This window comes from Cololabis saira, chromosome 18, assembly GCF_033807715.1.
Source record: "Cololabis saira isolate AMF1-May2022 chromosome 18, fColSai1.1, whole genome shotgun sequence".
NCBI lineage: Eukaryota > Metazoa > Chordata > Actinopteri > Beloniformes > Belonidae > Cololabis > Cololabis saira.
Genome location: NC_084604.1, coordinates 10724520 through 10739327, shown reverse-complemented (window position 1 = coordinate 10739327; position 14808 = coordinate 10724520). Strand labels below are relative to the sequence as shown.

The window sequence follows — 14808 nt, the reverse complement described above, 5'->3', positions numbered from 1 at the left end:
ACACTGACAAGTATGAATACAAATATCTAATGATATATTCAGTAGCGGCGGCTCAGAAGGGTCTATAGGTCCAGTTACTCAAGTAAGCTTGACTGTTTTTGGTCCTGATACTTGGCCCGTAACTGCCTCTGATGTACGAGTATACAGTAAGTGTACACTTTTACTGGGTGATGACACATGCAGTATGTAAACTGCAGTCCCTTAAAGAAATTTTAAGGGTTCTAAAACTCAGATGCTTTTAACTTTTAACTGTGCAGTAGTTTGTATTACGGAGGAATGATGCTCAGCAGTCATGTGTCTGAAAGAGCCTTTATGCTGCATTTTAAAAGAAAAAAAGAAAACGTTTCGATTCTTCTCTCTAGATTTCCTAGTGTTATAAACGAAAAAAAAATTAAAGGAGCCCGCAGCTGTGAACATTTTTTTTTTTAATTAATTCTAATGATGTTAGTGTGAACCTGTTTCAACCCTGCTCTACAGAGATTGTCTGCAAATATACATTAATGGTTAATACCAAGTTCGGGAAAACCCAAAAGCCACATATATATGCATTTTAATCTTGCAACAGAGGGTTTTTTTTCTTGTGTGTGTGTGTTTCCTTCACCAGCCCTCGAGAGCCTAGCCATATTTTATTAATCCCTGGGAGAAAAATATTAAAATTTCTGCCAAAGAGGACTAAGATCACCGATAGTGGGATATGAAAGACCAGGAAAGAAAAGACAAGACAGTGATGGGTGCAGTTTGGTGACTCTGTGATGTGTTGTACTGTATATATATGAGTGTATAATGTTTTCTGTTGGAGTAAAAGGAGACATAGGACAGCCAGGAACTTACAAACAGAAAAGCAGAGAGAACATGGGAGGAGCAATCCCTTTGCAGTTGTTTATTTTGGTGTGTGGGGTGTGTGCAGTGTGTTTGGTATGCATGTAGGCCTGTGAGTATATTTAAGTGTCTGTGTCAATGCTGGGGGCTTCTAAAGCAACAAATCAAATTATCACAAGACCAAGTGACACTCTGGGCATCAAACACATTTTATTTCAACTTAATACAGTTTAATCCAACACAGTGTGTGCACATGCAAAGTATTATCTTCAAATATATACTAAATGTTAAGTGTTTTGTTTTGAAAGTTAAATATTTCAACATTAGGTAATAAATGAACAGAACTCAAACATTACTAAAAGCACTGCCCACAATGTGATATACACTTTTAATAAAAGCATAAAATGATCAGTTCTTAAATCTGTAATGGTTATATTTGTATTTTTTTTCTGAAAATAGTTTTTGGAAAAAAAAACCAACACAATTTCAGTGCAACACCAGAAAATATATCACAATTGGACTAACACCTTTACCATGAGAAGTATTTCTTTCACTTAAAGGTATTGTGTGTAGGATTTCCAATGAACGTTACACGACCAGATTAATAGACAAACATGTGCTACAGCGTACGGTCACTATGAGCCGCTTTACAGCAGACAAGATGATTATCTTTTCCTACAGCTGCTTTTAAATATTCAGCTCCAAGTCTGCTCATAAAGAAGCAAAAGTGACTGATTTGTGGACTTGGTCCAAAAATCAAAGTGCCTTTTAAAAGATTCAAAAACAAAACAAGAACCTCTGAATGTTTAATGACCAGAGGTAAAATCCAAAATGAAACATCTGAGTTCCAATTTGCCAGCAATAAACCTCCTTCACTCAAAGAATACTACACATAGCACCTTTAAAAATCATTTCATCCTTGAACCGTTTATCAAATCATGAAAAACACAGTAAGAAACTGTCAAACAGTGCACATACAATTGACAAAAGAAAGAAAAAGAGAAAAAAAAATGAAATCACAGTTGAAGAAGCGACGACAACAACAACAACATTGTCCTGGGAGTACATGTTTAAAACGGTGGTACCGGTGAGGCAGGTTTCAGTCACAGACGGCTGCTGAGAGCTGACATTTCTAATGTGTTGCTGAGAATTTGACAAAAATGCCTTGAAATCAAACAGACAAAATATTTTTGCCACATGCCTGAGTGATGGAGGTAGAACTGCTCAGATAATGGTTAAAATCCAGCAAAGGCAAGAATGAATTCATCAATCGTGTATTTACCCCTAAATTTGAGATTATTGTGTGTTTAAGTAGCATATATATATATGGCTTAACTACGGCTCAGTCTGCAACCTCAGTCTCAACGCATTTTTGTCAAAGAGAGGAAGGTTGTACTGCTAGATTTACAGAGGAAGTTTTAAGGAAAAGCGCCTTTTTGTTTTCTCCTCATGAGTTTAATGGGGTTTTAAAAGTGGACAAAAGGCTGAAGAGAGCTAACAGCTAAAATGACCCCCCCCCCCAAAAAAAGAAAATATTCTCTATTTAACAATTGTTAAAAAAAAAAGAAAATGAAAAAAAAAAAGTAAAAAATAACATTTCCCAATGCAGAAACAGTCCAATACAAAAACACTCTTGTAAATAGTTTTTATACACATTTTACAAACAAGATGCAAATTCCCGTTAAGCGAAGCTAACTTAGCTACTGTTCAGACGACGCGAGTCAACAGTGTTGCTTTCTTCCTTTACAGAGTGCAAAGTTTGGTTTTACACTTAAATGGTTTGTACTGAACAGACATTTGATAGAAATGCATGATAAATAAGCTTGGAAATTGTAGCAAACCACATTTGATTTGCTCAACAACAAAAAAGAAAAGAAAGAAAACATACTGTTGAGTACAACAGAAAACCCCTCGTTGGTTTGGACCAAAGGTTAACGCGACTAAACTAGAAGCCGAACGTACATTGAGGTCAAATGTATTTACCTTTATAGTGAAACTGGCTCATCCAGCTGAACTTGAAGTGCTACCTGCAGTTCAATAGGCAACTGAATTCAGCATTTTGACATTAGGTAACAATACGTTAAGACATGAACCATCCCATTTTGAAGGATGGCACTTTTATTTCCAACGTGTGAGTGGATCGTACCGTTCCTGCACGTCCTCGGCCACTGAAATGCCCTCAACCCCCTGTGGTAATACTTGAAGGGAAGATATGTAGAAGTACGTGCCTGTGACAGCTTTAGGTCTGCTTGTGGAAAAGAAGGCATAAGCTTGAAGTTTTGCTTATGTTCGGGGTTGGAAAAAAATAAAATAAATCAGATTGCAGTTATCCACATTTGACAGGCACATTAAGTTACAGACTGGCCTTAAAAGTTTAAATGGCTTGTTTTCTTCAGAAACATAAAGACATTTTGCTTTGAATGACTGTTCAAATCAAATTTTTCCTCTTTTTTTAAAATGTAATCTTTTTTTAATGAAAGCAACAAAGACTTGTGACGACCTCATTTTCCAGAATAATAGTCAAGAACAAAACTTTGGAAAAATGTGAGCACCAATGGAAATCATTTAAATTCTCCATTAACTTACAAATGCCATTTGTGGAAAGAGTTGGAGCTGTTGCAAGGTAAAGCGTATCTTAAATCTGTTATTTGTAAACTCATTTTAAATATTTAGCAGACGCAGGACAGGATTTCTGAGTGTCTTCAATGACCAACTTCATTGCATGTAGAAAATCCAGACATACTGAGAGTTCCACACTGGTAACACCATCAGAGCTGAGACGGCGTGACTGGTATTTTTGTTACATTATCCATTTTAATATTTCTGGAACTGGGGACACAAACTGCTGCAAGAAGAATCTGTTTCTATTTGAGCTGGATGTAAGGCTTCAGCTACTCATCAATACAGTCACCATCTACAACTTCTCCTCCTCATGAGAAATCTGGAGTCATGACGTAAGTTGTACAAGAATGAGGCCTGGGATCGTCCTGCTGAAATAACCACAGACCAGCAGGGAAATGCGTCACCTTGATGGATATATTAGTCCCTTTTGCACTAGTATCACTTCAGCTCGGTTCTACCCGTTTTGCGCTTTCGCACTAGGGCTGAGACGGGTAGAGCCGCTCCAAGTCGATACTTTTTTCTGTAACCATTTCAGTGAGGTTCTATAGCGGGCTGGGCAGGGACTATTTCTGACGTCACCACCCTCCTCGCCACCGATTGGTCGGGGGGCGGGGCCGTCAAACTTTGAATCAGGAAGCGGGAGTCAGCGCGAGGGGGCTCGCAGCTCGCGGCGATTTTATTATAAAGCGCAAAACGTCTGTTTGGTGATCCAACTCTGAGGTGCAGATGTTCATAAACCTGGTGGCTGTCGAGAAAAAATTAAAAAAGCGATGTAGACGAGCTGTTTTTTTCTCAGCCGCTCGCGGCTCCAGCTTATTTCTCATCTGCGCCGACATGAACAAAGGTGTTGCGCAATCGAGTACGTCACAGCAGCTTCACCCCAACCCCCGTACTTCTCCCCTGGCAGTGCGAAAACACACGTGTGGAACCGTGCCGTGCCGCGCCGAGCCGAGCCGGGCTGAGCCGATACTAGTGGAAAAGTGCCAATTGATACCAACGGCATGGTGGTTCCTCATGAAGTGGTTCCCTCAAAGGTCATGCAGATCAAACTGGGATTCTCTTTTATGTCAAATCCCCCTGAATATTTTAACAGTATCACTTAATGTACCTGTTAAGACCAAGACCTCTTGCCAGTTTACAGAGTCTCCTTTTTCTCTTTCAAGATCTGACAAGACTAAGCCCTCTGTGGATAATTTTATTCCCAATCGTGACACCCTCACTCGCTTACCAATTAACCTGCAGATCCCAGAATCATTCAGAATAATGGTCACTGTATATAATACAAGCTCTGTGTATTTCATGGCATCTCTCTCAACTCTAACACAGGCTTTAAGCGAGTAAAAATTAGACATTTGTCCTCCCATGTGGCACAGATCAGATTAGAAGAGCTCTGGACGTGTGTACAATTTAAAAAAAGGAAAATGGAGCTTCTGAATTGGATTGTTATTATACTGACTTTATTATACTGGTTCCACTAATTAATAGGTGGAAGTAAATCAAATATGAATTGGATTTGTGGATTTGATGTTTAAATGGACAGATTTTAGTGGGCATTTGCAGCCGATATGTCCTTGAAAAGGCAAAGATGGTGAGTGATGGTAATACTTTCTTCACTGCTTCATCGTTTGCTCACCTCCAAGGATGCTTCAGAAGGCAACGGCTTGCTTAATATGTTCGGCTGTGTCTTTCACAACTTCAAGAATAACGAGGCAGACTTTTACTTTTACTGGACCAAAACAAAGGAGAGCACAGTGGGACTCTGAGGCCTATCAATGTACTTAACCTTCTATTTCACCTGCATTCATTGAAATCAGAAGCAGTTTTTCTTTTTTTGCTTCCTAACTTTTTCCAGCGCAGTAGCCTTGCTCACCTACTTTTCGTGGTTGTTTTGTCAGCAGATAATCAGCGTAAATCCAGCCGCCAGGGTGGCTTATGGCAACTAATCTAAACTGGCCGTCAAAATCTGCACATTTTCGAAATACTCTGAAGTAACTCAGTGAAGACAACAAAAATCCGGTCTTTTTTCACCCTTCTGTTAAATAGAAAAGATCAAAGAAGTTAAGAAATGACTGATTTAAGTTGTGTTTGCTGGTTTTTAGGGAACCTCCCGAGCTCTCCTGGAAAAAGGAAGGTTTTAGTCTGTTTAGACTTTAATCAAAAAATAATAAAGACATATTCATATGCCAAATAACACAAGGTGAAGAAAAAAAAGATCATGTAAATGACATAAATAGCATGTACAGTGAAGATAAATAATATTTCAAAGAGCCTCGTGATCAATAGTCTACAACAATTGCATCCCAGGACATAACACATACAATCTTGTGGTTTTCCAAAGGTGCCAACCAAGTTTTTCCAGAGTCCTGAAGTCAGACTTGTGTTTTATAAACGGTGTGACATAATCTTAAACTGACTAAGATGTGGTTCAGTGTTTTAGTTTGGGTGCATCTTCACTCCTGAGAAACATTTATGAATTCAGCAAATATTTCTCTTTTCAAGGAATACTATGGGAAAATAATAACCGGCAGCTGCTGTGTAATGTTTTTAGCATGAGCTCGGTGGCTGAGAGAAGGTGAACACATGTATGAAGCATACAGTATATGCAAATGGTAAGAAAATACTCCCCAAATACAGTATTTGAGCGCATGTGGAACTTAAAATACTCTATTGAGCTGATTTATTAAAAAAAAAGTCTTCTTTTTTCGTGCTGGGAATGAGACTGCAGGCAGGCCCACCTAATGCCATAATAGAAAATACAACCCTGCTTCCTAAAATGAGTGTTATTGTGTTTCAGAATTAAGTCTCATGTTAAATTGTGCTTACTTGTGCATATTTATCAGCACTGATGGAGCACACCAGCGGGTCCACGTGCTGATTTTCACTCAGGCAGCTGCGCCCGAGGCTGTAAGACTGGCTGCAGCTCACTTTTTCCTTACAGTTATACGTATTTACTGAGTTTAAAGTTCTTTGTGGACACCCGGAGGCTGACGGCAAAAAGAATAAAACAGATTGATTGTTTTACCAGTCAGCTAGACAGCTAACATCTCACTCTCAGGCCTGCTGTGTCACTGACAGTACTTGGTACAGTCAAATTTAATAAGGTAGTACTAATGTGCATCAGAAACTGGTGCAACACAGCCTGCAGCGTTTAATGCCAAGCTCTCATGCTGCCACACCTGTTTCTCACGCAGCAAGTGGTGGTGCTTCCTGGATGCAACTCCATCACTGCACTTCTGTCTTTTCATCATTAAAAAATTCATTACGTTGGAGCCCTTTTTTGATGATTTAAATTATTAACATAAAGAAACTGGATGAATTTTGCTGTTAATAGTTACTATAGCTGCAAAGATGTTACAATAACATGCTGGTTAAATCAGTCGGGTCCAACATGACTACTTTGTTAAATATTTGATGATTCGGCCCGAGATTTGGACAGAGACTCTTGATGTTAATTTGGTAAGATTATGATTGACTGTCAGAGTGAATTTGAGATGGGGCGCTCTCCTTTTTCGAAACGCCACAAAACCTTGATTCGATGGACATATCATTAAAAATATCTACATTTGGCCTTGATATGACTAAAGCTAAAGCTCATGGCCAACTCAAATGAAAACCCTTTATAAGTGCAACATCACAGACCCAGATCAAAGAAGAATTTATGGTGTTTCCATGGTTATCTGCACCCAACTTCCCATCATGCTGTATTCATGGTACCTTGGAAGTGGGGGAGCAGCAAACGAGCTAATTCAACCCTGAAATCAAACAAAGGTCTAGAGGCTTTAAAGAAAAAGGGGGGGGGGGGGGGGGGTTTGTAGTTTTTGTAGTTCTGTTATTTTTTGTTTTATTTTTACTAAAGCATGTCAAAGACATTTCATTAAGATGTCAGAAATTGTGTTAGCATTTGGGGAAAAAGGGAATTTTCCTTTTTTGAGGAAAAGAAAATCTAAAAACAGAGGATCTTTAATTTTCCCTTCCTCAAAGCCGTAACAAAATGAGGCTACATCCACATTAGTCGGAACGCAAATCAGATCCATACTAGCGTTTACACGACCATGAGCTCCAATCACACATCCATCAATGATCACTGGGCATACGCGCGTGAGAGAAAGTAAGCTGAAAACTGTCACGTATAGGCAGCTGAAGCAGAACAGCTGAGCCCAGAGACAACAGAGACGTTGGTGCTCGTTGGCCCGTCTGAACACTTGGTTACACCGTTCAAGTCTTCCTGTGCCGCATTTTCTGGCACGCCATCGTTCCCAAATGCTTTTGGGTTTGTTTGATCCACAATAGATCAGATCAAGCTTTTTTTTCCTTCTATTTTTCAATTTTCAAGGATTAAATGATATAAATGGCGAGTGTAACAGTCACAAAATCAAAAACACGCTAACGTGGATGCAGCCTAATTTCCGTGTTAGATTAAAGTTTGGACCTTCTGCAGCTTTAAACATCCCTCACTGAAGAATTGAGAATCGGATTAAATGTCATTTTTATATCACCATATTATGCATTTGTCAGTAGTTTTTTTTACTCCAGGTGACACCTCGTGGAAACAGGGTATTTTACTGATTGTCATCGTGGTGTTGCCTGAAACTTCCTAAACTTGACACTACATAAACAGAGAACTGTGACAGAGAGGAAAATAATTCTGGCTCACAAATAGATAAAAGCTCTCTTTAAAAAAAAACAAAAAACATGTCCCTAGAAAAGAAAAGATATAGCTGCTGCACATTGAGAAGAGCTGCACCGTACTTTACTGTGAGATGGAAAAACTTGCTGTAGATCTTTAATCAGGATTGTGCTTTTGGTGCCGTGTGTCACGCTGGAAACAGAAACCCATATATTTACACTTTGACCTGAATGAGCAGGGACGTCAGCGATACCAAGTGATTGTTTCATCTGGGGTACTATAATAGGTATTGCTTAAAGGCTGTGGATCAGAAAACGTCGATGAGGGATGCCCGACCACCTCGACTACTACAAGGCCCCGAAATTGACTATCATTATTTTTGCATAACTGGGTCATGAAGAAAAGGAACACTCCACTGTTTTTATGAGGATGTTTTATTCTTTCTGTATCTCCTCTAAGGTATGGATTACGGTTATGGTAAAGGCTAGTTAAGAGTTCAAAGTAGCTGTTTTAAATGTGCCATGTGACACCGTCCAGGTATGTTTTTGACATGTTAGGCTAACTGCTGCTGCTGCATTTAAATTTCAGACTAGTGAGAGTTCACATCATCAGAATGGTTGTCAAGAGCGTCATATTAGTGAAATAATATATTCTCATCACATTATAAGTGATAAATTGGATATACTAGATACTAAAAAGAGAAATAAATGGGGAACTGGAGTCCTCGGCAAGGCTGGAATTTGGAGGAAAAAAAAAAAGAAAAACTTTGAGGAATGATAAATGGCTTTTTTCCCCCAAATAAAATATCCTGCAGATGGCCGATATTGTGCAAAATAACTTTCAGCATTAAACGCAGTGGAGCATTCCTTTAATTAAAGGACAGGCAAATGAAATCAGTGATTTGCAGCCATTTATAAAGGATGGCACAGGAAATTAAATTAAATGACTTATATATTTAAAAAAAAAAAAAAAGAAAAGAAAAGAAAAGAAAAAAGAAACACGAGAAAAAGTGCCAGTGACAACCAGCTATGGCAAATTAATAGTTTTTTTTTTTAAGGAAAATTAATATAAATACACAAAATTTTCAATAAGTTACAAGGACCAAACTCAAAGAAACCAGCTGGTAACAGGACGCGGGGCCCACCCGTCATCGTGCACCGATGAGTAAAAAGGCAATCGAGGATGATGAGTCAGAAGGAGAAGCGTGGGTGTGCCGGGCCAGTGTTGGATTTAAGGTGGAATAGATGGTAGGAGGAGTGGTTGGTTAATACTAGTTACACGTTGGTGGAGATCTTGTACTTGGGGGACATGTTATTATGGAACCAGATGAAACTAAAAATGACACCCATGGTTTTAGGTACACGTTCGTTGTAGGCAAACGTCATGGCCTCGTGCAGCGGGACTTTGACCACCTCGATAAGCTCTCCCTCGCGTGGCTCACCTCCTCCAGCGCTCACGCAGTCGTCGTCGGACACCTCGGCGTAAAACATGGTCTGCTTGGCCCCTGTTACACCCACGCCTGACCTGTGGAGGAGGACAGGCAAAAAGACATCTGGGTTTACAAACATGCCTTTCCCAGCGGATGCCCAATCAGAGCAAACGGAAAGTTTCTCCAAAGTTTTCCCAAAAAAAAGACATTTTTTTTCCAGTCGTCGAAGCGGTTTGGGTTCGTGTCATCCAACAGGGTGCAAACCGCGGTCAGACGTGAACATTGTCCACAGACCGTGTCGACTATGGGTAGCAGCACCGCGTATGTTCAACACGGAGACGCAGCTGCGTGGGAGAAGTGTGTGGCTTTGTGAGCTGCAGAAAACAGCAGGTAAACCCATAGACGTAGATACGTAGACGCCCCATCGAACTGCTGCGATACGTCAACGTCGCCGCCATATGTGGCAAGTAAATGGACTTATTTTCATAAAGCGCCTTTCTACAAAGAAATTTACGTTTTACCTCTCTTTTATTCATTCACACACGCACTAATATACTTGGGAAACAGCTAGGCACCAAATATAATATATTTAATTTTCTCAGATGGCAAAAAAAAGAACTTTATTGATCCCACATAGGAGTAATTAATGTTATATCAGCTATAGAGAACAAGGTACTGCCGAAAAACAATATATACTGTATCCCCCCTCACAAAGATAAGAAAAATAGAGAAACATATTTTCTCATCAACAAAACAAATTTAAAATTTTTCAAATAACAAAATAACATATTTGAACAATTTTTCAGACAATAAAATAACTGAAAAAATCTGAAAAATGTATCAAATATGTTATTTTGTTACTTGAAAAATTTTAAATATGTTTACGTAAAATTTGTTTTGTTGATGAGAAAATATGTCTCTATTTTTCTTATTTTTGTGAGGGGGGATATATATTGTTTTTCGGCACTACCTTGTTCTCTATAGCTGATATAACATGAATCCTATGTGGGATCAATAAAGTTCTTATTTTTGCCATCTGAGAAAATTTAATATATTATATTTGGTGCCTAACTGTTTCCCAAGTATATTAGTGCGTGTGTGAATGAATAAATGAGACGTAAAACGTACATTTCTTTATAGAAAGGCGCTTTATGAAAATAAGTCAATTTACTTGTATTAGTTTACAGAGCAGTCTTGCCACATCCAATATGGCGGCAACGTTGCCGTATCGCAGCAGCGGGCCAGACCACTCGATGCGGCGTCTACGTATACATGTCTATGCCTAAACCTACCGGCTGAAGTCCAAGCAGCACCGATAGCATCATTTTCCGCAGTATCCCACATGACGCGAGGAAGACCTGGTGGAGAGACATTACAGGTGCAGCGGCGTTTCACAGTGCTATTTACCAGGCTCCTCCTCCTCCCATGTGATTAATGGATGCGCCACTGCGCTGAAGTGGCATTTTACAAAGATTTTTCTTTTAAAAACGTACCGTAAGCTAAAAATAAGGGGCCTACGCTTCCAAAAAATGTGTGAGATAAGCACCTCCCTTGGGCTGCATCTGCTGCAGCTTTGAACTGAGGTCCGTCTCATTTTCTTCAGCTAAAATAAGTCAGTGCTTTACACCAAAGCTTCCACATCTGGATCTGTACCCTTGAACAGCTCATGTATTGTTTCTCCGTTTAAAAAAATGATGCAGTGGGATCGCTGTGTCTTAAAACCTTTGTTGTGCACTGTTGCGTGGGAGGAGGATTCACATGAAGCTCAGGGATTACCGTACATCTTTTTCCCTACCTTGTCAGAATTCATTGATAAGTTCAGCAAGATGGTTCAATTTATGCTTTTCAGCAGATGAACTTTAAACTTAACATATTTCCAACTCTGGCTTGAATGAGCTCTGTTATAACAGACATAAGGACTCATTTCCTGCCAGTTTTCTTGCTATTCAGTTTTTTTTTCCTTATCTGGAACTTTCCAGCATCTCTATGTCCTTACACTTTCAGACACTAACGAAATGACCTTTATTAAATGCCATGTTATGCAATGTTACTGTCATCAGGTCCTGAAACGACACAATGTGATGTGACACAGACTGGAGTTGTGCTTTGTTGGTACCTGCATGCTTGCTGCACATGTTGTTTGTTCATTGTACCGGCTTTGCTCTGTATGAACATAAACTTGTGATATTAACTGAATCTACCAATAAAGAAGAAATTCAGTATGAAAGCCAGTAGACTTACGCAGAAAAGAAAATGTGCAAAATGTTTAAAAAAAAAAAAAGAAAAAATAAATCTGCACAGCAAATAGACAGAAAGGGCACCAAGCTGGATGCAGACACTTCTAAACTGAATATACCCAAATAAAAAAAGTAGTTTTTGTTGCACTGCTGGCTTTTCCCTCGGGTCCGTCTGCCGTTAGCACAGAACTTCTCACATAAACACCCTCATAAATGTAATGTGGGTTAAGATGATACCTGTCTGTACAATGGCAGCAGCCCACACATAACAAAGGTCATAGACAACACCAACAAAGCTGGAGGAGGCGTCCAAGTCAAATCAAAAACATGCTCAGGAGAAGACTCAGTCACGCCTGTCCAGACGCAGCTTCTCATGTGGGACTGTTTTTGCTCCCCGGCTCTTTCAGCTGCGACAAACTCTGAGTAACTAATAATAATGAGACAAAGACGGATGGTTTGTCTGATGCCTACTCCCAGCTCACTTACACGCAGAGAATCTCTCCATATATAATATTTAAAGTTCACCTACAAAACTTGAAATACTTACTTTGTTTTTGACTATGTATTCTGACTGCCACAGATGCAAAAAGAATTTCTGAAAGGACAATAAATTGAAACTAACTAAATAGTTGACCGCCTTTCTTAATCGCGTTACTCTGAAGCTGCGAGTACCGGTAATCAATCGAAATGTACTGCGCGTCTTGCATTGGTTCGATCATACATCTTACATCTGAAAATGTCAAACATTAACTGATACTTCATAACAAAATAGTATAAATAATATTTATTTAATTTGCTCATCTGAAACTCCAGCTAATAATCTACTGGCTTGGACTCAGAGGTCCAAGTTTTGAAGTTTCATTCATTCATATTTCCCTGCATGTAGCCAACACTAAGTTAACACCAGTCTACAAGCTAAACCCTTGCACTATGCCAACAGATCCTGCAGCTTTACATGCAGAGGTGTGAGATCACTCGCTGAGCTAGATGATGAATCCACCAGTAACTAATACATCTGCTCAGATGAACTGTAAAAAACACAAGAACTTTCAGATTCTACGAGCCTCAGTCAATGGCAGGGTAAGACTTCCAGAACATCTGGATCAGGGTGACTAAGTGCTGCTGGTCATGCTGTTAATGTGTTGGTGTGAATGCTGAAACAGACTGCTAAAGTCTTGCAGCCTGTCGCGTTGGCAGCAGAGCATGCTGCCAACAAGGCCTGTGTTGAAAAAATCTCCCAATTTTTCCCAATTCTAAATCGATGCTCATATTAATTCCTAAAAATCGATTCAAATGTCTAAAGATCGATTTTTTTTTTTAATTTTTTTTTTTTTTGGGGGGGGGGGTTTATTTTATTTATTTATGCTTTTTTTTTTTTTCATCATTACATTACAACTTTTGGTTATTTTTTTGTTTATCCCCAAAAAAAGAATGTTTTGTTGGACACGAGAATAACTGGTGCCATGTTTTTGCCTTTAAATATGTTTAAAGGTATGAAAACATTCAAGTGTTAAGTTATAATTGCATAAATTGTCTGTATTTCATTACTTGATATACTGTCTTGGGGTTACATTTGCAAAAAATGCTAAGAAACAAATGCTCAAAAATTAAAAACCAAAATAGACCGAAAATGGAACAAATAAAAACGGAATGTGGGAAAAAATAAAAGTGATTTCATCCGTCTCTGTTTCCTCCCTGGATCTGTTTGGTAATTCTGACCCACGATGTTTCTGAAAGCAGTTCTATCAGCATTGTGGGAGCTGATTGGTCCTTACAGCATCATTAGCTGCAATACTTGCTGTTTAATCTCAATATAATACTAGTAGTAATATTTTGCATAACTACAGTCATATAATTCATGCAACAGCTCAAAAAACAGTTTTAATAACACTAACCCAAATCAATATCGGAATCGAATCGAATCAAATCTTGATAATCGATTCTGAATCTTAAGAATCAGAATCGATTCTTGACATTTGAATAGATCCCCAGCCCTACTGCGAACGCTGCGAACGCTGCGAACGCTGCGAACGCTGCGAACGCTGCGAACGCTGCGAACGCTGCGAACGCTGCAGTGCCCCGTGTTTCATCTAAGGTAGGCCTGGAACCGTCGTCGCTCTTTAACAAGGGGACGACCTCCTCTCAAAGCAGGTACCCACTTCCGCTGTGACAAGCACCAGTTATGTTGGCAGTTGTTAATCATTTAATGCTCACAAAAAACATAAAGAAGACTGAAAAACTGATGATGCGTGCAAATGAGTACACAATATGTACGGTATGTATGTACACAAACATTCTTGCAATAAAATAAAAATATCGATGCTTCAAACTGTTTTTTTTTTAATGAAACTCCAACTGAGTTCAAAAAAATAAAAGCTCCAGAATGCAGATTCTTACTAGTTTACATATTTTATGTGGAATTATGCAAAAAAGGACACTTGGAAACAAGTTGTTGAATAGTAACGATGAAAGCTGAAGTGCTGCCACCTTAACTTTCATCTGATTATTCTCTTGGAGTACACCTCAAAAGTGTGGGACAACTAACCTATAAGAAGTAATCCTCTTCAGCTTGGAAGCTGGCACATCGTAGCCACACTCCTCCAGCACCTCCTGCCGGGCGATCTCCTCCAAGGAGAGGTCAGGCTTGTCCACCAGGCCGGCGCAGAGCTCGTAGGTGACCCCCGCCGAGGCGGGGGGCCACGGGCAGTTGTTCTCCCCCTCTGAAGCCGGCGGCTCCGCCTGGGGCTCGGCGGCGGTGGCGGCGGCGGCTTCGGCAGCACCCTCTTCGCTCTTTTCGGCAGCCTGGGGCGGCTGCATCTTGGCCTTTTCCCACTCACACATGTATACAGCTGAAAGTGGGACAGAAAAAGGAGAAAATGCTGATAAGCTTGGTTACATTTTTCAAAGAAATTTCAATAAGCACTTGTAAAAAAATATTATTTGATTTTTGATTGAGGGCCTTTCTTTTTCCAGCCACATCAGGAGGTGAAGGGAGGGAAAAATAATGACTTCCTTGAATTTAGCCCACTGCAGAGAGAAACAGCCCCTGGCGACTGTGAACAAAGGAGGTTAGG

At 39.6% G+C, this 14808-nt stretch overlaps 1 protein-coding gene across 1 annotated transcript in view; it reads right to left on the bottom strand.

Moving 5' to 3' along the window:
• Positions 1-1013: 1013 nt before the first annotated feature.
• Positions 1014-14808, bottom strand: part of nudt14 (nudix (nucleoside diphosphate linked moiety X)-type motif 14) — a 28169-nt gene continuing 14374 nt past the window's right edge. Inside the window, exons 4-5 of the mRNA XM_061746513.1 lie at positions 14280-14583; positions 1014-9592 (exon numbers count right to left, since the gene is read on the bottom strand). Coding sequence (XP_061602497.1) covers positions 9343-9592; positions 14280-14583 — 554 coding nt within the window. The 3' untranslated portion in view covers positions 1014-9342. The remainder of the gene's footprint in view (positions 9593-14279; positions 14584-14808) is intronic.